The sequence below is a fragment of the Hippoglossus stenolepis genome, chromosome 12 (assembly GCF_022539355.2).
Source record: "Hippoglossus stenolepis isolate QCI-W04-F060 chromosome 12, HSTE1.2, whole genome shotgun sequence".
Taxonomy (NCBI): domain Eukaryota; kingdom Metazoa; phylum Chordata; class Actinopteri; order Pleuronectiformes; family Pleuronectidae; genus Hippoglossus; species Hippoglossus stenolepis.
Window position 1 is genome coordinate 9,632,108 of NC_061494.1, and position 22,326 is coordinate 9,654,433.

The 22,326-nt window shown below is 40.8% G+C and overlaps 3 protein-coding genes and 1 pseudogene across 3 annotated transcripts; all 4 read right to left on the reverse strand.

Annotated features, from left to right (window-relative positions):
* Positions 1 to 1,383: 1,383 nt before the first annotated feature.
* On the reverse strand, positions 1,384 to 4,436 carry cfl1l (cofilin 1 (non-muscle), like). Its single transcript, XM_035173324.2, has 4 exons — positions 4,288 to 4,436; positions 3,043 to 3,329; positions 2,170 to 2,246; positions 1,384 to 2,045 (listed from the first exon to the last, which is right to left on the reverse strand). The coding sequence occupies exons 1-4, from the start codon at positions 4,288 to 4,290 to the stop codon at positions 1,927 to 1,929; spliced, it is 486 nt and encodes a 161-aa protein (XP_035029215.1). The 5' UTR covers positions 4,291 to 4,436; the 3' UTR covers positions 1,384 to 1,926.
* A 3,152-nt stretch (positions 4,437 to 7,588) lies between these two features.
* LOC118119144 (calpain-1 catalytic subunit-like) lies at positions 7,589 to 8,361 on the reverse strand. Its single transcript, XM_047342464.1, has 3 exons — positions 8,184 to 8,361; positions 7,945 to 8,061; positions 7,589 to 7,848 (listed from the first exon to the last, which is right to left on the reverse strand). Exons 1-3 carry the CDS (start codon positions 8,221 to 8,223, stop codon positions 7,772 to 7,774), a joined length of 234 nt encoding a protein of 77 aa, XP_047198420.1. The 5' UTR covers positions 8,224 to 8,361; the 3' UTR covers positions 7,589 to 7,771.
* On the reverse strand, positions 8,302 to 14,335 carry LOC124851131 (annotated as a pseudogene).
* Positions 14,336 to 14,861: 526 nt separating this feature from the next.
* LOC118119434 (calpain-2 catalytic subunit) lies at positions 14,862 to 21,141 on the reverse strand. Its single transcript, XM_035173428.1, has 21 exons — positions 20,759 to 21,141; positions 20,437 to 20,506; positions 20,113 to 20,231; positions 19,543 to 19,676; positions 19,287 to 19,455; positions 19,118 to 19,201; positions 18,954 to 19,039; positions 18,789 to 18,863; positions 18,414 to 18,574; positions 18,158 to 18,327; positions 18,047 to 18,058; positions 17,675 to 17,886; positions 17,450 to 17,486; positions 17,228 to 17,293; positions 17,084 to 17,141; positions 16,931 to 16,995; positions 16,295 to 16,363; positions 16,118 to 16,196; positions 15,408 to 15,524; positions 15,241 to 15,299; positions 14,862 to 15,153 (listed from the first exon to the last, which is right to left on the reverse strand). Exons 1-21 carry the CDS (start codon positions 20,993 to 20,995, stop codon positions 15,130 to 15,132), a joined length of 2,103 nt encoding a protein of 700 aa, XP_035029319.1. The 5' UTR covers positions 20,996 to 21,141; the 3' UTR covers positions 14,862 to 15,129.
* Between the last annotated feature and the right edge of the window lie 1,185 nt (positions 21,142 to 22,326).

A 22,326-nucleotide genomic window follows, 5' to 3' on the forward strand; every position in this document is an offset into this window, starting at 1 on the left:
CCGAATTTCTAATTGCTCCCCCTCCCCAGTCTGAGTAGTCTAGAGCTGGGCCTGTGAGACGCAGATCAGTGACGCAGATAAGTGACGCAGCCCTCAGGCGGAAACATACCTGGCTGAGGCAGAGACAATAGCCAGGAGTTAAGAAACGAGTCACAGAAAAGTCGTCTTTATGTGTTTTGGGGGTGTAGCTTCGACGAGAGGGCTGACGGGAGATGGTGGGATGCCTGCTCTAGCTACCTTTTCCACGATTAGCAACCCTAGCTTTAACACAGTTAGTTTACGAAGGCAAAGGAAAAAGGTTTTAAAACCTGTTTCACCTGAACCGCATTTCATTGTGGTCACTTCCAAACTAAGCATGTTGAGCAACTGTAAGCAGAGGTAACAGGTGGTGTGAAGGCACAGGCTTGAAGCTGAAGGGAGGAGGTGCTGTGTCCATGCAGATTTGCAAATGGCTTCCAGGCAGATGACACTCTGAAGGTAATATCTTCAACAGTCAACTATTTGAGGATGTGAAATTAAACAATAAAAAACTAAATTGTCTGAAAACACAGGGAATTATCTTCATTTCCTGTTGTGTAAAATGAAATTGACGCCACTCACGTCTTTAATAAATATGAAACTGGATCCACTAAGTTTGAATACAGGGAAAGGGCTGGATTGGTTTGGTTTGAAGTTGAGTCAGCATAATCAGCATAGCGTAACATACTGGCTAGGGACAACAGATGAAAATTGGGTGTTTTGTCTTTCAAATAATGAGCACTGTTCCTTTCAAATAAAGAAACAGGAAGACCTCTATGCAGCTTCTGAAAATGTTCTAATGACTCTCGTCCAGCCCACAGATACTGAAGTACCTCAGGACCAGATGTAGCTGAGCCTGGCCTGCAAAGCAGACATCCCACTTCCACCGGCTCACAGCAAGCTTTCCATCCGTTCCTCCAGCACTTAGCTACCAGGTCAGCATACTTTGCTCGCTTTCTTTACTAGACTTCCTCAAACCGCGGTCTTCCCACAGGACTATCTAGCGCACACACGCACACGCACACACACACACACACACGATTTAAACCTAGTTATAATTTAGAACCTACAAGCTGGCGTCATTTGGGTAACCCTCTAAATAGAACCTGAAAGTATAACACCAAAAGGCCTAAGGTTTTGTGAATGGAGGCAGAATCCTTGTGCCAAGACCCTCCCCCCTGCAGCCATCTGCTAATTATAGGCTCCATTTTCACCCAATAACGAGGCACCAATTGTAATTACAGCGGGTTGTAATGTAAATGGGAGACTTGCAAAAACAATCTCAGGAGGGCTGATCAAAGGGCAGAATACCAGCAACATTGTCAATCATGAAATCATCAGGTAAAGAACAACACACACACAGACTTAATTGATTGCATCAAATTTATTTGACAATACTCAGTGCAACGACTACTGCATTTTCATTGAAATAATTTTTCTTTGTAAAAGTCGTACTATTATGTATTCATTAAAGTGTAACAGTCTAGAAAAACAGATATCAGAGTTTTAGCCCGGCTATTTTGACCTGGACACCTAACAGGGTGTGTAAGATATAGCTGTATGCAGAGAAGTTATTAACCAATCCCAAAAGCAAGCAGATGGAATAGGCATGGTTCTAACATCATGTATGTACGGTTTGTACATAACAGCCATCACTTGTAATTGTTACCAAGAGTCAAGTGACAGACAATAGTATCAATGCATGAATATGTCCAATCATTAATTAAATTATGTCAACAAGCTGGTGTGACTAGAACGTGTAGTAGAGCACAGACCTCAGACGTTTGTGTAACAGGAATCTAATTCAATGCCCAACCCTTCCCTTTAAACTGTGACGACCCAATCCTTAAAACAGAGGTTAATTTAGAAGCCCTGGTGTCCTCATCTCAAATCCCCTTTTATGCTTTATTAGTTTTTGCTTGCAAAAGCGTGGCCCTCAATCTTCGAAATGTCTTTCCCAAGTTCTTTTGCAAAGGCATTGATCTCGTAGTCTGATTCGTCATTGAACTCCATCGTGTGCTTGGCACCTGTGGAGGACACGAACAGGGTGTTACACACAAAGCCCCAATGCAACGTGCGCTCTAAGCTTCTACCAGAATCAGTTTTTAAAAAAAATAAAAAAGGTATTGAAAGAAGTGGAACAACACGTACCTCCAATGGCATGCTTAATGTATTGCTTTGAGCTGGCGTAGATCATTTTTTCTTTGCATGTTGATGTCTCAGGAGTCCTGATAGGAAGAGAAATCACCATTGACATAATTATTCACATACATAAACAGGAAAGTGTCACCTTAGTATAAAATTTGTAAAATACCATGAGATAAGACATAGGCTGAAGGCCTCTTCGAGGTCCTAGTTGGGGGAGACGAGCACAGTCTCAGATTTGTGGCTCTGATGTCATCTTGGCAGTGACACAAGCAGAAATAGTATGCATAAGCAGAGATAATATATAGTGTGGTATAATGGTATCATTTTCCATTACACTAGCAAAGAAATTATAACCGTTAAAGAAATAACAGGTAATAGGAACAGTGGAGGCCAAGTCGAGGATGGGAAGAACAAGAAAGGTTTCTGAGTAAACTGCTAGAGGAAAATCAGAGCCTGTGTTTGACTGCAGAAGACCTTCAGGAGGATTCAGCAGACTGGAGTGGTGGTGCACTGTTCTACTGCGCAGCCACACCTACACAAATACAAACTACATGGGGGAGGTATCAGGAGAAAGCATTTCCTGCATCATCACCCACACCTAAACAAGGCAACCTAAAGGCCGTCGAAAAGAGAGCAGCGCATCCGAGACGGACCAAGAATCTCACTAAACCAGTTATTGTGAAACTGTGAAATAAAAAAAACAATCTTGCTTATAAAATGAAAGAAATTAGGTCATCTCTTATTCACTTACTCGACACTCGCCATGCCACAGTATATTGCTTGTTGACTCTGTAGTCTGCTACAGGTTTAGGGTGCAGTTGGAGACAATAATTTAACAATAGTTTCTTATACTTCCATTGCAGTGCAAGGACTTACCACATCACAAGTACAAGTTCTTCTTTGGGCGAGTCCTGTGTTGTATAGTGGCAGTCATACAGGAGGTAGCGGCATTTCCCCTTGGGCATCTGCGCCAGGAAAACCTTGTAGACATTCTCCTCGTCATTCAGATCTTTTTGCCTCAAAACTGTGGTCGGTTCGATGAAGCTGCCCTTTACCTCAAACACTACCAATCTGATGCGTTCCTGGTGATTTGAATCATTTTTCACCAGTCTCATCTCATTGTAGAGGACCATCACTTCCTCAGAACACTTGACTCCAGACGCCTGTTGAGAAAAACACAAAACGTTTCAAGTCAGCATTGGTACAAACAATTTAAAAAGACAATCAACACTGTTGTCATGGCTTGATTTGTGTAAAATCAAGCCAAATGTATAATGATTGACATACTAAAGCTTGAAGGCAGATCATAAGACAAATGCAGCTATAATTGTTATATAAAACAATGTCTAAAAAGTGCAAATGGTTCAATCTCATTCATATCGTTCAAAAAAGTTCTATTTCCTCAACATTTTGAATATGGGATTAAGTAAGTTCTACACACAAGCACTTCTCATTTCTCCGTTAGGTGTATGATTAAAGCTCCAAGATGGAAAACTTATCACAGTTTAAACACTTGGGGAGGATTGGCTCATATTCGAGCAGATGTGCAGTTGTGCTTTGGTTTTCGAGACCGAAAGCAGAAGTGAAAAATGAAGAAACAGGAAGTTCTTTAAAACTAGACTTTGTCGAATAGTGTTCATGCCATTTAGACACTTTATAAATATTGTGTCAGCTTTATCGTGTCAGCTTTCTTTCAGTAATGTGCCATGAGCTTAGCTTCCCTGTGAATCTTCAAGGCCTCGGTCACATTCCAGTCATTGTGGAACAAGTTGGTACAAGAAAGACACCCCCGGAGGACTCTCTCAGAACAAGTTTCAAGCACAAACAAAGCTCCCTCCATTTTGGAGGCAAAACCACACCTTGAACAAGTCAAACACCAAACTCTGTGTTCACTTGCAAAGCTTTTTTCCACCTCAAATAACATCAAATGTAAATCTTATACTCAGACATAATGTCTGAGTTAATCTTTTCATTTTCAGATTTCATTAAAATGAAGATATGGCATTTCAGAGTGTCACCTCTACATTGCATGTCCAGTGGTGCACACACATCAAAGAGAAAAAGTTATTCACTGACACAATGAAAGTCAGTCCAGTGAAATGCTTTGAGGAAGTTACTCACCATTTTGCTTCAGATGTGTGAAGGAGCAGGCAGCAGACAAAAATGGCAGCAGCAGCCTCAACGCAGAAGGGTCATAAGTAGAGAGAGCAGGTTGACTCATGGGGGGGGGGGGAGGGCTGTGGTAAATGAGCACACCTCCAAAAGTTGGCCCAGCCTCTTCCCAGGTGTGACAGTTTCAGCTGCTTGCAACCTCAGCAAACTCTGTGCATTTATTCTCATTGCAGTCACCGTCGGCGTGTTAAATCACAGTGAAAATATATGCGCCGCTATACAGGGCAAGCTTCTATTTTTTTTGGTCAGCGTTTCCATCTGCTTGAGTTCAGTATTGTAGACGCCTTCCTTTTGAGGTTTTGAAAGCCTAGGTGAGCTTGAGCCAGTCATGGGTGGGTGCGGTACATGACACCCTTATATGGAGAGCAAACCTGTCCACATTTTTAACTTATCTGCCTGTGGGACGCAGCTCAGTGGCCTTATATGGTAAAGGGTAAGATGAGTGTGCAGATGTGCCAAAAGGATTTACTTGCCCTACCTGTGGGAAGAGAGATGTGCCTATCCATCAGATTAGTCAGTAGTCAGATGTTAAAGCATATACGACATTCAGTTGGTCTGGCTATAGTAAAACTGCACCAAATCAAAGACTGTACAAACCAGTACAAAAGACAAGGGTTCACCCGCAGTCAGAACCCCATCAGGTCAAAGAAGGAAACAGGAAGGAAAAAGAACGAACGCATTTAAACTGAATTAACCTTATATATCTGTCTTTATGGTGATACAATCTGTAAAGTCCAGAAGTGTAAAATAAAATCCGGGGCTTAGTTCACAGGAACCTCCTCTGATCTTACATCATGTTTTTCCGATGGTTGAAAGTATGTTTCTCCATTCGTTAGTTACTTAAAATGTTAATAATACAAAAAGAAACAACTACTATTTTTATTGCATAAGATAATATAAATATCTTGTGAGTGGCACATGGATAGGCTTGTAGAGATGTAAAACAAGTGAGGAAGTAGAGCCCCTCATCTCTGTGTTGTGGCAAAATATCTGAATTACAGCAACTGCCAGCGACAAAAACAGTAACTTCCTGTGTGAACGTCTGTCCCGGGGTATTGTAAAACGAGAGAAGAATAATCTTCACCTACTTTTTGGATGATACACATAATTTAGTTCCCCTTGTTGTAGAATTTAGAACATAATAAACTCCACCTCTACAGTGACTGTTTTTGAATACAGATACTGTGCTTCAACATCACAGTAGCTTGGCTTCCTGTGAGGATTTGTGGTTTACAGAGTCAGAGGCCCGTCCCACATCCTGTTCCAAAAAGCAGGGTGTCTAAATGTCAGCATGTCAAAACTTACACTGGCTGACACTTGCACTGCGAGCGTCGAAACCAGTTATTTGTGAAGAAAAAAAAGAGACATTATCATATATATCAAACTGTTGACAGTCCCTTCAGCAAAAGTACAATAGAGTTATCCACTGAAAACTCTCATTTTGTAGCTCGAGGGTTGTTTATTATCATAACTGTGGTAAGGCCTGCCCTACCAGAGCTAATGGCAGCCAGCACAAAGTTTTCAGAGTTATAAAAGAAACACAATCTTGAAGCACACAGGGCAGGAAATGGCTGCTGCATAGCGCTGTGTGAGTGAAAAACTGCATGCTGCTGCAAGCACACAGCAAGTCCGGCCACAACCCAGTCAGTGACGTCAAAGCCGCACACCTCTACTCTATAGGCACTCTGACATCTGCTGGTTCATGTCTGAACTACCAAATATATTATACGGAAGTGTAATAATAACTAGAATTGTTCTCAATAGAGCACATACCTCCACCTAGGCCGCTCTTGTGCTAAGACATTACATTTCTCAGCTACATCCACACCAAATTGCACACACTCTTCTATACCAACCCCCTAAATATTTCAAGATCTACACATAATTACTTGAGAAATCAAAGAAAAATGTGCCCTATCTCACAATGTTAAAGAAAGTAAAAAAAAAAAAATCCTGCAAATGAACAGACCTCCTTGGCCGAGGTAGTAATAATAATAACATCAACAACAATAACAATCATCATCATCATCATCATAATAAGCAGCAGAAGAAGATGTGTGTGAGTCAGAATTCTTAAATGCATAAGACAACATGTGGAAAGTCTTACGGATTCTATAACAGTTGAAACTTTTTCAGGAAAGTGTTAATTTGAACTACTGTTTCCTCTGTTTATGAGAGAAACAGCATCAATTAAACCAAAACCAACACAAACGGAATTTTAATAAAGAACCTCTACAGATGAAAATGTTCTTCCTTGAAATGGCTCCTATGTCCTTGAATTATTTGAAAGGTTTTCAAGAATAGTTCCCCACAGGTTAAAGGATGGCTTGTATACCAAACATTCATATTGTCAACATGTGTTTTGTGAAATATCTACAAGCATTCCTCTTGCATATAGTGCGACATATAGAAGAACAATGTGCATACAATGACAGTGTCAGGGTGTGTATGAAGAATACCTGCTACATGCTGAGTCATTAGTTTTTTATATAAGGCTTTAGAAAAGTGTTGTGACTCATAAGTTAAAATAAGATTGTTCTTAAGACCATGTTTAGTTGTAAGCCCTGACTTCATCCAGACCTCCTCAAACATTTGCATGGAGAAAAAACATTGTTGTTCTCACCTCGGTTCAAGTTTCATGTCTGTTGTATGACTATTGTTGGGTGTGGTCAGATATGTTTTCAAAGTTGGCTCTTCTTTTACCTGACATTAACATAGAGACAGGGATCAGGGGGAAACAGCTGACTGGGCTCTTATGTAAATGTAAAAATAATCTTCCCACCATTACCTCTGAGGCTGAATCCCATTGTTATCTCAGTAGTATGATCTATGCAAAAGATAAGTGTAAAACTGACATTTGACAAATGAGATATAGAGTGTTGCTTGGTGAGCTTGAGAGGTGCTAGTAGGAGGATATTAGCAGCTGTTTGGAAACCAAAACTGTTTCCTATGCGTTCAATCTAAGCTAAGCAAAGTTAATCGGCTGCTGGCTGTTGCTTCATATTTACCATACTGGTTTGAGATCAGTATCAATCTGCAAGAAAACCAATTATTGTGTTTCGCAAAATGTCCAACAAAGTGATTGAGGTTACTTCTTGAAAGAACAGCACATACAAACTGTGTAAATCTATATTGTTTTCTTGAATACCAATTAAACATTATTATTTGACTGTGGCATTATTTTGTTAATGGATAATCAGACAATCGGGAATAGTTTTCACTGAAATTTAATATCCATTCACCGCAAAAAAGACATTCACCAGAAAACCTGCAGCAAATACCCAGATATGATGATACTTCAACACAAAACTGGATCCTTCCCCTGTAAACAGTCCTCTACACCATCGCCAGATACAGCCACTGTGGACGACACACATAAACACACTTCGCTCTGCAGTTTATAAATCCCCTGTTTTATGTTCATGTTTCATGATCACAAACGGGCTCTTACCTGAGAAAAACCCAGCTCTATATGACCTGTCCCATCCCTTTCCAGTATCTTGAAGGTCTCTGGTGTCAAAGAAAATTCAACATCAGAACTTAATTGACATGACGTTTGGGTGGGGCAGAGGGATTGACAAGACGGTGACGAGGACAAAAACTCACTTAAGAGCAACTCCAAGCGAATCAGGCAGCACACAAAATTGTCAAAGTCGATGGAGAGGTCTGGTTCACTGTAACGGGCCACAATAATCTGATGCATAGGGTTGTTTAGAGAGAAACCTGCCCAAATTGGAGAAAAACACAAAAGTAAAGAAATTCACCCACCAGAATATGTCATGCATGGATGTACAGTGTTGAGAAATAATTTTTAAAAAATGTAATCTGTGTCACAGATTTCTCACCAGCCTCCTCAACGGCCATCCGCATCTCAGAGGAACTCATACAGCCACTTCGGTCTATGTCTTTCTCTTTGTAAAGATCCTAATAGAGAACCCAGCATTAATATTATACAGCACCAGTCTACTCATGTATGTATGTTACACATTGTATGTTAATGTCCACACAAACAGATAAGGAACACACCAGGAACTTCTCAATCTTTGACCACAGGATCTTAAATTCTACCAATCCCAGCTTGTTGCATCCATCTTTCTTTGAGGACTATGTTAAGGATAATTGTGACAACCCAAACCCCCACACAGAGTCATGTGTGGCAGGCTCTGGTCCTCTAACACATGAATTTGTAGGCGGGTCAATCAAACCTTTATTTTTTGAAACATTTTCAGGAAACACCCAGTTATGTTATCTATGAAACCAGAGGAAAGTAATCAGCTAAACTTCAAGCATGTTTTAAACCTGGATGACCAACAGCTTATCTCTTATTATAAATTGAACTCCTAATACTTAACGCCTCAGAGATACATTATCTAAGATATAGCTATCACCCTTGCCTCCAGTGAAACCATCAGAAATCTTTGTTCCAGATTTGTCCTTTGATTTACAATTAAAACAAATAAAAAAATGTACAAGGACAAAAACATTGGGCACGTCGGGCACAAAAAGATGCAAAAAAATTACTCCAGATCTTTCTTTATCTCCAGACTTGAACTAAGCCTTCCTCCTTATTATCAGGCTGCACCAGTAAGTCTTTAGAGCAGGCGTCTTCAACGTTTTTCAGGCCAAGGACCAAAGGCCAAATTGGTTGAAAAAAAATGTTTTTAATTAAAAAAATTGTAGTACCTCCGCGGACCCCCTAGGGGTCGCGCACCCCCTGTTGAAGACCTCTGCTTTGCAGCTTTGCAGCTTGTCCAAACTGCTGCAGCACATGTACTGACACGAACCAGGAAAAGAGATCACATTTTTCACGTTTTCTACAATGCTGAGTAAGTGTGAATAAATCGAATAACTTGAGTGCTTTGATTCAATAAAGTTCACTTATACATAAATATATACATGAAACATTAAATATATATATTAAACATACAAGTATTACTTCACTAAATGTGACCCTTTACATTGAACTTGTGTGATAAAGTTACATGGAAGTTTAAATATATAATCAAAATACATAAAGTAAGGATTTTATGAAAATTAATATTTTGAATCTAGTACCATATCAACCCACACTGCACTGACTGTCAGAATGTGCATTTCCCAAAAGGTAGACTCTAAAAAATGGAATAAACTTGATGCTAAGATGTTAAAGATTTAGTGTATTTCTTCTGACACACAGTAACTTAGAACATGAAGGCAGGATACATCCAGCAGGTTGACCATGTTGCGGCAAGTTGTCAGACTGAATCCACTGGTTTTGATGTCGTCCCCTGAGGGTTAGAATGAATAAAACACAGGCATGCATTGCTTTACAGTGTGAGGTGCATATTAATGAAGGGAAAACTTTCTGTATGTCCAGTTCTCTCTCACTCTCCCCACCTCTTCTAATCAGCTGACTGTTCAACGGGTGTTCGTGGTAATCCAATCAGATTTTGCCATGATCTCATTTAGGAAATCATGTTGTTGCTGTCAAACTATAAATCTCTTCTCCTGTCTGTCGCCATCAGGTGCCATTTCAGTGATTTGCTGCGAACCTCCTCCTCGAGTCTCCATCGTCTTCATATCCAGATCCCGCGTCGAGCCCAGCTAGACCCCTGTGGGTTCCTATACTGTTCAGCCACAACCCCTTTCAACCTTGATGACATCGCCAAAGCGCCAAATAGACTAATTTATATAACATCACCTTGAATTCTCTCCTGATGGAAATAGCTGAACCATAAGAAAGAAATAAAGTCTCTTACTGTTCATCACCGCTCTGTTGAGGATTCTCTGCAGCTCGAACACACAAATCTCCACATCCTAAGAATCACATGACAAAGACTGTAAATCACAGGAACACTGACTGAAAACCTTTACGATGACACTTTAAAATATTGAGCCTGCTTACGTGTCCGGCAAACTGTCCGAACAGTTTCCTGAAACCGTCACTGATGTCATCTTCATCAGTATCAATCTATTGATGACAAAATAAAAATGATTTCTCCTCTGTAAAATATTCATATCACTATACATCATATACAGCATACATCAAGGGATATGATTTACCTCCTCGACATGGCAGTCCAGGCAGGATCATCAATCTCCCTGAAAGCCAAAAGTCACATCATAGTGTCATTTTGAACGCTGTGATTATAAATTACATACTCTTCGTTATCACGAAATAGCTTCCTTTTTTTTAATGAAAGGAGCGTACTGGAAATCTGCCCCTTTCTCACAGAACACCCGCATATAGAAGTCTCCATTTTCGTCGGGCTGGAAGGTGGAGGGGATGATGAGGTACTCTCCAGGGGGAAGACAGCAGCGGCCACACACTTCTCGCAGGTTGACGAAGGTCTCGGAGCGCGCTGCTGAGCGGTTGTCCTGGAAGAAGTCCCCCTTCAGGTGAACCTCCCTTTTGCCAGAGTACTGGAAAAAGACATGTGCAGTTTGGTCACATGAGGGCACTGCATACACATCATCCATTGGACCTCCTTGTTTTTATATTTTGAATTGAACACTATTGAGACAGTTGCTTTGAATGCTCATTCTTCATGAAAAATGACGGCTCCAAGCAACAGCAAGTGTCTTCATCTTTGCTTACGTACCTCCTCAGGCAGCTAGAAAGATAAAAACGAATCAAACGTAAGAACATCCTCTACTTTTTCCTCCTTTTGTGTCATTAGAGATTTTTATTTGTTGTCCGGACAATATATATGTTTGCTGTTTGGAGACTGTTGAAGTGTTTTCAGTGAGATTTACCAGAACTCCCCGTTCTCAGAAGGGTTGGTCAGCCTCTTCATCTTCACTCACGCATCTCCAGTTGCCAGAACTAGAATTTGAGTGTAAGTAAGTTGAATAGTGTTTTGCACAAATAAGCAGCCCCGTGAAGTGAACGCCACACAACTACTCCACCCACACCTCGAACACACAAATAAGTCTGTGAAACAACAGGAGTTACCTGCCACTGGGTGTATACACATTTCTCTGGGTTACACGCATGACAGAAGAGTACACACTTAACACCCTCATAAAAACAAAGGATGAGTCAATAAGGCTGGGTCCTCTTACAGGTGTGATTCAACAAGGCCAGGGGCATAGTGCCAATTAACTGCAATAGGCCCACTAAAAAATGAATTAAATTTGTATTAATAATATTATCACAGTTCCACAGCTCAGTCTAAAATGGAGCTGAAACACATTCTTGACATGATAAATGTTTTTTCAGATAAATATATCTTCATATTCTACAGTGGATAGTTAGTCAAAGTGCTCATGTGTCTACATCCACTGGGCTGTGAGGTTCAGTGCTGATGTTAGGGATGCTAACATGCTGGTGTTTAATAGGAATAATGGGTCCATGTTCACCACATACTGTATATTAAATGAACAACATCACTGCTCCCTTGCAGTTAAGCCAAAGCGCCTTGAATGCCCCCTGGTGGCAGGCAGAAGTATAGGTTACAAATCAGACTCGCGATTGGTGAAGCACTTGTATCAGTGGCACTTCGTTACAGTGGCTGCATCTCAAGATCTCTACTGTCCAGACTGTCTCCAAACAATGTCATCGGTGCAAGATGGCAGCCTTTGTATCAAGGATATTTTGGCTTTATTTTTGGATAATGGGAGGAGATGGAGAAGCGTCCACTTTTATATACAATCTATGGTTAACCATAGTTGGATTGTAAATAGTTTTGCAGGCATCTGGTCCTAAATCAAAGTATTGGACTCAATTAAAAGTTTAAACTAATGAGGACACAGAGTGAAAAGCTAAAGGATTACAAGAGTTGTTATAAATAATCCTGAACATGAGTGTCAGTTCCAACTTCATGGCAATCCCTCCAATGGTTATTAGGATTTTTCATTCATACTTGGCATAGGCCTTCTCTAGCAGTGCGCTCCAAAACTCTGATCCCTCCTCTGAGTGAACAAACAGCAGCTTTCCATCTTTGGTGGGCAAACGCTTCACCGACCACCACCTCCACCCACTCCCCAAACTGCCAGAACTGAACCACAAGAGAAGAGAAGAGAACACAACACGTAAAATCAAACCTGTCTGCAGCACTTAAAAGGAATGCAGCTGTGGCATGTGTCCATGTACTGAACCTTGAAGTGAAAGATGCCTGCGTAGTTCTCGTCAAAGCTCTGGTCGTGGGGTTCAACCCGAGTCAAAACCTGTTTGTTGAGGGTCAAGGAAGCGATGGCTGCGACGAGCCAGCTGTTATCTGAACACAAGTTGACAAAGTTGTAAAAGCAAAGGGAACTCTTGTGTGGAAAAAAACCCACAAAAAAATGTTATGTTGCAAACTTTTATAATCCCTACATCAGTATGACACATCTGTATGCAGTTTGTTTGCTCTCTCACACACACACACACACACACACACACACACACACACACACACACACACACACACACACACACACACACACACACACACACCTCAGCTGTGCACAATTACTGCTCGCTCACATTCTCCGCATTGCTCAGCAGCAGCAAACAGTGAAGACGAGAGAGTTGTTGCAAGAGGCAATTTGTGCACAGTGACTATGTTGATGTCAATGCACAGGAATTTACTGAGAGTCCTGACGTTTACATGGGATTTTTCAATGTAAAGTTAGAAAAAATACAAGCAAAAGGATCCAGGATAAGCATGATGACAGTGACGGACGGAAGGAAACATCAACATGACCTCATCATATCTGACAACTGATGTGCATGCAAAGTCATTGAAATACTTTGGAGTTGTTGAGGATGGAAATATATGTAAAATAAATACTGTAAATATCAAAATGCATTTCTCACCAAGCCCTCCTTGGCAAATGTCAGTCCGGTGGCATTTTCAACTATGCATTTTGGATTGGAGCTCAACTCCTGAAAGAAAAGAGGTGGAAATGAATGAAGCACTTTTTTCTTATTCCTAATTATTTCTTACTAGTATTTGTGGCGTATAAAAAGTGCCAATTTGTTGACTATTTACACTGTTTCCATATACCACAGCCTTTTACGTTTGTCTTACCCTGTATGTGTGTTTGAACCTACTTGATCTATCTATCTATCTATCTATCTATCTATCTATCTATCTATCTATCTATCTATCTATCTATCTATCTATCTATCTATCTATCTAATATTATTTTAAGATCTTACATCATGATTCATTATAATCATGCATTTCTTTATTCTTAAAATACAACACGCTTTGGATGTTGACGCACTGCAGGAAAATGGTGCAAATACATTGAATTACACCCTCTCTCTATTCTGCACAGTGTATGATCACACCCATATTAATATTATGAACAAACTGCAGGTTGAAGCTTTTAGACAAAAGCACTTGGCTGTTGATAAACAGGAACTGGCTTTTATCACTGAACAAAGACTGCAGCAAAGACTGACTGTAAAAACAAGGGTGTAGGAAAATATGAGGAAAATAGTGCATATAGCCCCTAAACCAATATTTAGAGTCAACACATGAGTGATACAAATAATGTATATGTAGTTGCATGGCTTCCATGAAAACTAGTGCCCAGAGAGTGTGTTTGCAGAGTTTTAAATAACTGCACTTTTCTTGTTAAAGCACATCGTGTCTGCTGCTGCTCCTCCACCCACCGTGGGTCTCTTCCAGGTGATGCCCTGCACCCTGTTGAAGTTTGGCCCCAGCTTGTCGTCGCCCAGGGATGAGGGCAGAGCCTCGAAGCAGTCATCCTCGAACAGCCGCCCTGTCTCCAGGCAGCCCTCCCTCAGAGCCTCGTAGTCCTGGTCCAGGTACTTCCCCGCGTGAGAGTTGGTCCCGATCCAGTGTGATCGCTCTCGGTTGTGCGCAAGTTTGCTCGCGATGCCCGACATATTCAGCGGCTTGTGACACGTCCTGTCTGCCTGTCTGCCTGTGAGTCTCCTCACAGGCAATCTCCTCATTATTTGAAAGACAAAACACCCAATTTTCATCTGTTGTCCCTAGCCAGTATGTTACGCTATGCTGATTATCAGTCAGGGTCTCTCTCTGTTGCATTTGCAGTTCAACTTGTCTCCACACCCTGATCAGGCTGCCTTTTATGGTTCACCTGTTTCCCTCTGTGTGTCTGGACTGGATTGTTGGCTCGTGATTGGCCCAGATGTGGACCACAGTCTTTGTAGCAGAGGGATTGAATCTCTAATATATTTCTGTATCATTTCTGTACACTCACAGAAATGTTTTGCCTAAAATTAAAACTTTATCTATTACAATTAAATATAAAATGTTCATGTAATTTATCGTATACGTTCAATGTAAAGGGTCACATTTAATACGAGTTTGCTATCATGTTGAGTTGATGTGAAAAATAACGTAAATCAGACGACTTGAAAGTAATTTGATTAAATGAAGTTACACTTATTCATAAAATGTAATTTCATAAATATGTGAGTGTATCATAGAAAACACCACAGCTCTTGTTATTGCAGGAATAATTTCTTACAAGGAAAAACAATGAAAAACAGAGGGGCAGACAATATTGGAATCATTTAATCTGTGTGATCTGTGCAAGATTAAATAAATAGGAACAGTCAAGAGGTTTCTTACTTTTTTTATTTTCTATCATTTGACATAGGTTTTCCAAGAGCAAAACACCATTTTTAATAAAAGTAGAAAAAAAGAAACATGCGTGATAAAACATGTCTCGTATAGGATTTCTCCATTTATATGTAGGCTACAGCAAATACAATTGAAATGTGTAATATAGCATTTAAATGTGTGATAAAGTGTATGTTAAATGCTTTTCTCATTGGGTTAACTGGCTAATATCACAAAGGAATCCCTGTTTGTGTTGTTTCCACAGCTAGTTCATAGCCAGGCACAGCCACTGCAAAGAACAAAAACAAGAAGTTATGCAACAACACAGTGTCTAAAGTGGGAGTGCCTAAAAAAACAGACACTCTTTTTTCCTCACCTGTTGCATGTCCAGCTCGATCTTCCCTGAGTCATCTCTTTCCAGAGACTTGAACATTTCTGGTTGAGAGGAAAACACACATACGGGTAATGTAAGCAGGCCTCAGCTCTCTGATACACATCAATGTAAGATTAAGAGGTATTGAAGTTGTATTTGCTGACACTTACTGAAGAGCATTTCCAGTTTAATGAGACACGCCACAAAACTATCAAAGTCTATGGCGTACTGAGCATCGGTGTACCGATTGACTATGGCCTGCAGCACGGCACTGTTGATATGGAAACCTGTGGAAGAAACATAACGATCATCAACTTCCTGTAAGATTGCAGGGTTGGTTTCATACATGAGGATAATTTCTGATCCTGGGGAAGTGTTTTTCATCTTTAGAGAGGTGTCAGCTATTAACAATGGAAGAGTTATGTTACACAGTCTTGCCTGTACTCTTCTTGTTCCTGTGTAAAGCATACATGACAGACACCTATGTGCAGGGAGGGAATCAAACTGGCTTATCCGGTCTGACAATTTCTGGTAGCAGTAATTATACATACAAACACACCACCTGCTATGCCAACAACTAAGGATGCTTTATTTTCCTGTGCAGTTAAATGATATTTTACAAAACAAGTCATGGGCTTGACAATGCTGTAACTTGGTCCACAGGTATTTCAGCTTTAGTGGCATTCTCAATTCAAAGACCAGCAGAGTCTGAATGCAGTACTACTACATCGCTGATATATCCTGGAGCCATGCAGCAGAGGATGACAGCTTTGCATCGAAGCATTAGCAGAAGCTGCATGGTCCTTTACACTGTCTACACGTCAATGCCATTTCTTGGACATTAGTGTTTGAGGTTCCTCTCATGATCATGTCTTTTTACCTGCTTTAGTGGCGGCGCCTCTCATCTCATGGGAGCTCATGGTGCCAGAGTTGTCTGAGTCGTGATTCTTAAAGATCTCCTGTGTGACCCAGGCAGCCAGGATTTGTGTTAGCAGATGCAGACAGGTGTTCCTACCATGATCATAATTCATTTCATACCAATTTAATCGCAACTTACCAAATAATTCTGTATTTTGTTCCAAAGTACGTGGAACTCCACCAGTCCCAGCTTGGCACTTTCATCTTTCTGGTGAATGTTAAGGTATCCACCATGCAAAGCCTGTGACTAATCATGTATTAGTCACTTACGTATCTAACATTTGTGAATAGGGATATTAAGTCATCCTCACTTCAAGGATAAGTTGGTGCAGATGATAATTACATTAATGAATCCTAAAGAGGGTATTCCTTATATTTTACAATACATTAAATCATTCAGTAAAAGTTGGGGTTACACAATAAATTGGACTAAAAGTGAACTTAAGTTTATTGGAGAAAATACAATTCTACATGATTGCCCTGTTAGAGTTGTTATCTAGGACTATAAATGATTGGCAGAGTAAATGCCTTTAAGATATCTATCCATTTATTTTTCTAAATGTGGAATATTGACATTATCATGATCTGGTTTCACATCGTTTAACTCTGCCCCCCTCTGGATAAGATCAGAACTAATGTCATTTACGGACCTTAACTCCAAAGCTTTAGTGCAGTGAGATCCTGCAGTGTCACAGTGGAAGGACATTTGTAGATTTAAGGTGCTATTTCACAACATTAAAAAATCAGTGTCTGTTTAATGTTTTAAAGAGGATACATCCAACAGACTGATAATAAGTCGACCTGTGTCCAGGCTGAATCCATCTGTCTTGATATCAGACCCTGCAAGAGAGTGACAAAACAAAGTCTAAAGTCAATGAACATAAAAGTGTTTGTGCTTAAATTAATCACCTTTTTCAGAAGCACTTACGGTGAGAGACAACGTTGTTCAGAAGTGCAATCAATTCAAAGACAGATATCTCCATGTCCTGTTTGGAGCAAACATTGCATGAATTTTAATTTGTAAACCAGGATTATGGCGGTTTTAGCATTTTTGTCACTTCCTTCTACCTACATCGCCTGCAAGCTTCTCGAAGATTTGCTTGAAATGAGGATCCACATCACTCTCAGATATCTCCTCCTGTGAGAGAAAGATACCAGCAAGTGTGAGTCATGATCTCAGCATGTTAAATTTAATATATATTATATTGACAAATGTGTATTTAAAATGTACTGTGAGACTTTTTTCAAACTCAGTACTGTGAAGGAAAGAAAATGACTTGGTGGATTTTCTTACCTCCTCTATCTTAGCATCAATGTCCTCCTCCAGTGGACTGAAAACAGAAATGCAGAGTGTGAGCACTCTCTGTTGGTTTGCAATGAAATAACAAATAGTTATTTGTGACTGAAGGATCTAGCGACTGACTTTGTCCACTAGATGGCTGTATGAGCCAAAGCTCTGAGCTGTACTGCACATGACCCTAAACATCATGTAGTCTGCCTGTTGCTGTAACACAGATACCTGGTCGCAGCCTGTTTCTCTGAGAACACCCTGAGAACGAAAGTGCCGTTCTTGTGGGGTGCGAAGGTTGAGGGGACGATGGCGTATTCCCCTGGAGGGAGTTTGAAGCGGCCACACACTTCTCGCATGTTGATGAAGCTGCTGCTCATAGCCACAGCTCTCTGTCGCAGCAGAACCTCTGGACCCAGATGGACATTGCTGCGACCTTTGTACTGAAGGTTGACAGCAGAGGAGTCTTATTAATGGAAAGTTGTGCGAGAGCCCAGACATCCACAAGACAATCAAACAATCAACTTGATACTTGTGATGTAATTTTAAATGTCGATTTTAAGTTGAAGATCATTACTGACATGTACCAGAACACATACAGACCTCATCTGGGACCTGTAAAAAAGAAAGACGCATATTTATTGCACATCAGTCATAAAATAGTCAAATACAACAAACTGATTTCATATGAAATATCATATTATTGTCAGACACCTTATAAATGGCAAAGCCAATGGTCTCAATGTCGCGGTTAAGCCTCTTCTGTTGTCGTCCATTCTTCTGCATCAGCCCCACCAGAAACGTGCATCCATCCTCGCCATCCAGAGGATCGTCATCCACGTCCTCCAGACGCACCACAAACTGAGGGTTGGACGAGAACGTGGCTGGAACACATTCAGAAAGTGAGGTAGTGTAAACTCAGAACGTCTTGCTCAGACATAACTGTACAAATTATTTTCTTTTCCCTCACCTGCATTATTGCGGCAGCCGCCAGCTGTGGAGCCGGTCCGCCACATCCCTTCAAACTGGTAGTGGTTCCAGTGGCCCACTGTGTCGCTCATGAGCGTGTCCGGGGTCAAGTTACAGATCTCCATCCTGGAGAAGTGCCTGATGAAGTCAGAGTAGGACATCCTGGCAAGAGGAAAATATATATTATATAATAATATATATAAAAAAGTGTTATTTATCTCAGTTTGACTTCACTTCTGAGCCTGATTCTGAACCTATACAGTTGCTGCTGGAGATACAGAAGATTATGATTATTAATCCATATTCTACCATCAACAAAACATCCCAAAATTTTTTTTTTGTGATGTAATTGAAAGGATAAAGTCAGCAGATTTACCAGAACTCTCCATCTTCCGCCACGTGGTTGAAGTTTGTTTTCTCATCTTCGCTGATGTATTTCCATTCAATGGATCTAATAATAGCAATTAGAAAACATCATGCTTTTAAAAAATGCCTTGAATTATTCAATGGTAGCCGATGGTTTCTTCATACAGTTATTTACCCATCACTCCAAGGCCCCGTCCACTCCACCTGACCCCACGGGTTCCTGATGCGGACCAGCTGAACCACTTTGCCTTGGTAATAAACCTGCGGAAAGAGCAAGAGTTTAATATATAGGGAAAATATGCATGCTGTTAAATTAAATGGAAAAAAGTGAAATAGTACCTTTTCTGCTCCGGTGAGTGAGTATGCATGTCCTTTCACAAGTTTCAGAGATGTGACTGCCTCCGTCTCATAGGCACTGCTTATCTGAAAGCACCAACAGCAAACATTGATGGCATTAGTGCTGTTGTTTGCAGATAGTCATGCAAATCAGTAGTAAAATAAGATTTACATCAATAGAGCAGCCGAGCAGGGAACCCAGCTTCAGTGCCCTCCGTATGATCTGGAAGAGATTTGCTGGAGCCTTGTTTAAGGAGTAAATCTCTGCAATTCCTCCGGTGAAATCCTCAAAACCTTCAATAGTGTTTCCACCTGAAAGAGCCTCATAGCAACCGGTCACCCTGTCAGACACAGAGAGACAGGAATACATTACACATTCACAGATGCCATAATGTTTCGATTGGAGATAAAAGAGGGGTAATACATACTTCGCATAGGCCTTCTCCAGTAGAGCGCTCCAAAACTCAGAGCCCTCCGCTGAGTGGACAAACAGCAGCTTTCCATCTCTGGTGGGCAAACGGTCGTCGACCACCACGTCCACCCACTCACCAAACTGCCAGAACTGTGCCGAAAATATTTATATTGTTCAATTAATTAGTTCTTAACCCGCCAAGTTCATTCGCCTGTCCTACAGGCAGTTGTGTGAGCCTGTGATTGGATGTTCTGTCTGCGTGTCAGGTGATTACATATCAAACACAAGTGTCAAATATGTACACTGTCTCATTGTTTTCATATTGTCACAATGTTTTTTTATTCACCATGTATTTAAGTTTCAACTGGTGGTGGCGCTAGAGTGAAAAGCCAGTTGCTTTTAACATTGGTGAGGTATTGATTGCCTTGCGGACATGTATAACGATACGAGTTTTCATTAAAAAACCCATGATTCTATGGTCTAACATGGCAGGAAAGAAGACAGTCTAAGAAAGAAAAAAGACTGGAAACTCAGAGGTTATGAAATTCAGTGTTAGGGGTCAGATGAAAAAAAGCCTTTGTCAGACCTGGAAGTGAAATATCCCGGCGTAATCCTCTGTGAAACTCTGTCCAGGAGGCACCACACGAGCCAGGATGCGGTGGTCCAGAGTCAGAGAGGCTATAGCAGCCAGGAGCCAGCAGTCACCTGTAACAGAGCAGATTCACACTCGGAGATTGGGCAACATGTGGTGTTTACCACAATGCAACAGTGCAGTAAGTAGGCATGTTCCAACAAACTTCCTACGGCAACCTCAAAAGACGGATGGGTGGAGTGTTTATTCCACAGATATTTATGGTCTTCTTCTAAAAGCCATTACAGTCGAGCATCCATTTTCTTTTCCCTCACTTACCCAGAGCTCCCTGGCAAATGTCCGTCCTCGTGGCTCCATCGTCAATGAACTTGGGGTTGGAACACAGCTCCTATAAAGAGCAGCAAACACTGACAATGAACTTTTCATATTAGTTTTAAGAATAATGTAATTAATTCTGTTTATTTTGGTCCACATATTCAGAAATTTGGCACAAATGGATTGTCCAGTGTTTTCCTAAATGTTGATATCCAAATCCCTTTTATTTCCTCCAAACACATGGACCATGTGAGTAAACTCAGCAAAGTGGATTAAGTCGTTATATTTTAGTTCTGATTGCTGTGTCTCTCCACCAGCTACATACCTTTGGCCTCTTCCAGACCAGATCCCTGGTCTTTGATGAGTATGGTCCCAGGTCATTGTAGCCCAAGGATTTCCTCTCAGCTGGAAACAGGTTGTCCTCGAAGAGACGTCCACTCTTCAGACACTGCTGCCGCAAACTCTCATAGTCCTGCTGGGAGAACTTCACCGCCCGCTGGTTGGTGCCAATGCCTTGCTCCCTCTCCTTCTGGTGGGCCAGTCGGTCTGCCGTGGATGTCATCCTCACCTTGGACAGTATCTACACTCCCTGGGCCTGGATTTTTCTCTTGTGAGAAGAGCCGGACACAAAACAGACGTGTCTTTGTCCCAGCTTCCTTGATAGCTGCCACAGGTTATGGAAAGACAGGGATCACAGTCAGGGAGGGGCCACCAATGGACAGGTGAGGCAAACAACAGCAACCTTAGGCAAATCACCTGAGAGATGGCTCAGTGGCCGCAGCCCAAATACAAACAGGGACACACCCTCAAGCGACTTCAAGCACCATTCTCATTGCCACATTTGTCGACTTCCACTTCAAAAGCAAAGGAAACCAACTATTTAATCGGGATGGAATTTAAGTAACAGGCATAAAGTAACAGCCCATAAAATAATGTATAATAATAATAATAATGATGTTTTCCCCAGGTTAATGTGAGGGATTAAGTTCACACAACGCTTAGAATTGAGACATGGAAGATTAAATGGTTGTAATGAAGTAACAGTTGAGCAAGACTCAGAGTATCAAAGTAATGACATTGCAACACTGAGCCTGGGGGATGTCTATATGCAGTCAGCAAATACATTATGATTCAATATGGCTATAATGTAATGCCCATATCAATAGAATACATTATTACTGGACTCATACTGCATTACAAATAATTAATTATACATGTACTGTTGTTTTTACCAAACAGCTGACAGACATCAACCATTGACTTTAAGTAAGTACCACGTATGCCTTGATGCAGCAACTGTGATTTGGTTCCTGTTCTCAGCAGTTTTAATTAAATTAGCAGATATTTAACATAGTGGGACATGTACTGTTGCTCTATCTTCCTGGATTACAATAGTTCATAGGCACTTGTACACTACACACTGGCCTATAGGGGATTTCTAATGAAACACTGATTGATTTCAAAGTGCCACCTTTCAACTTTAATTTGAGGATGTTTACATCCACAATTAATTTAAATCACTTTTTTGGGGGACCAAAAGTAATTGACCAAATAATGTTATGTTAATGTTATTTTTGTTCATGTTAATGCAAATGTAAAGTTGAATGATATTACTTGATTACATTTTCTTTTCCAGCTGGTACACATTTAAACTTCACATTAGCTATGAGGCTCTAATTTCCCTTTCAGTCTAACAGTCCATTGGGGAGCTGTTTCTGCCCACTTGTTGCTAACTTTCTCTAATTGCCTTCTGCTTGCCTTGTCATTTATCGCAGATTTTTCATTTTGAGAGCGTTGGGAATTAACACAAACATTAAAGTAAAGCTCCATAGGGCAACAATCATTTATGAGCTTTTCATTCTGAGTGAAACTCGTGTTCTACTCAGTTATACA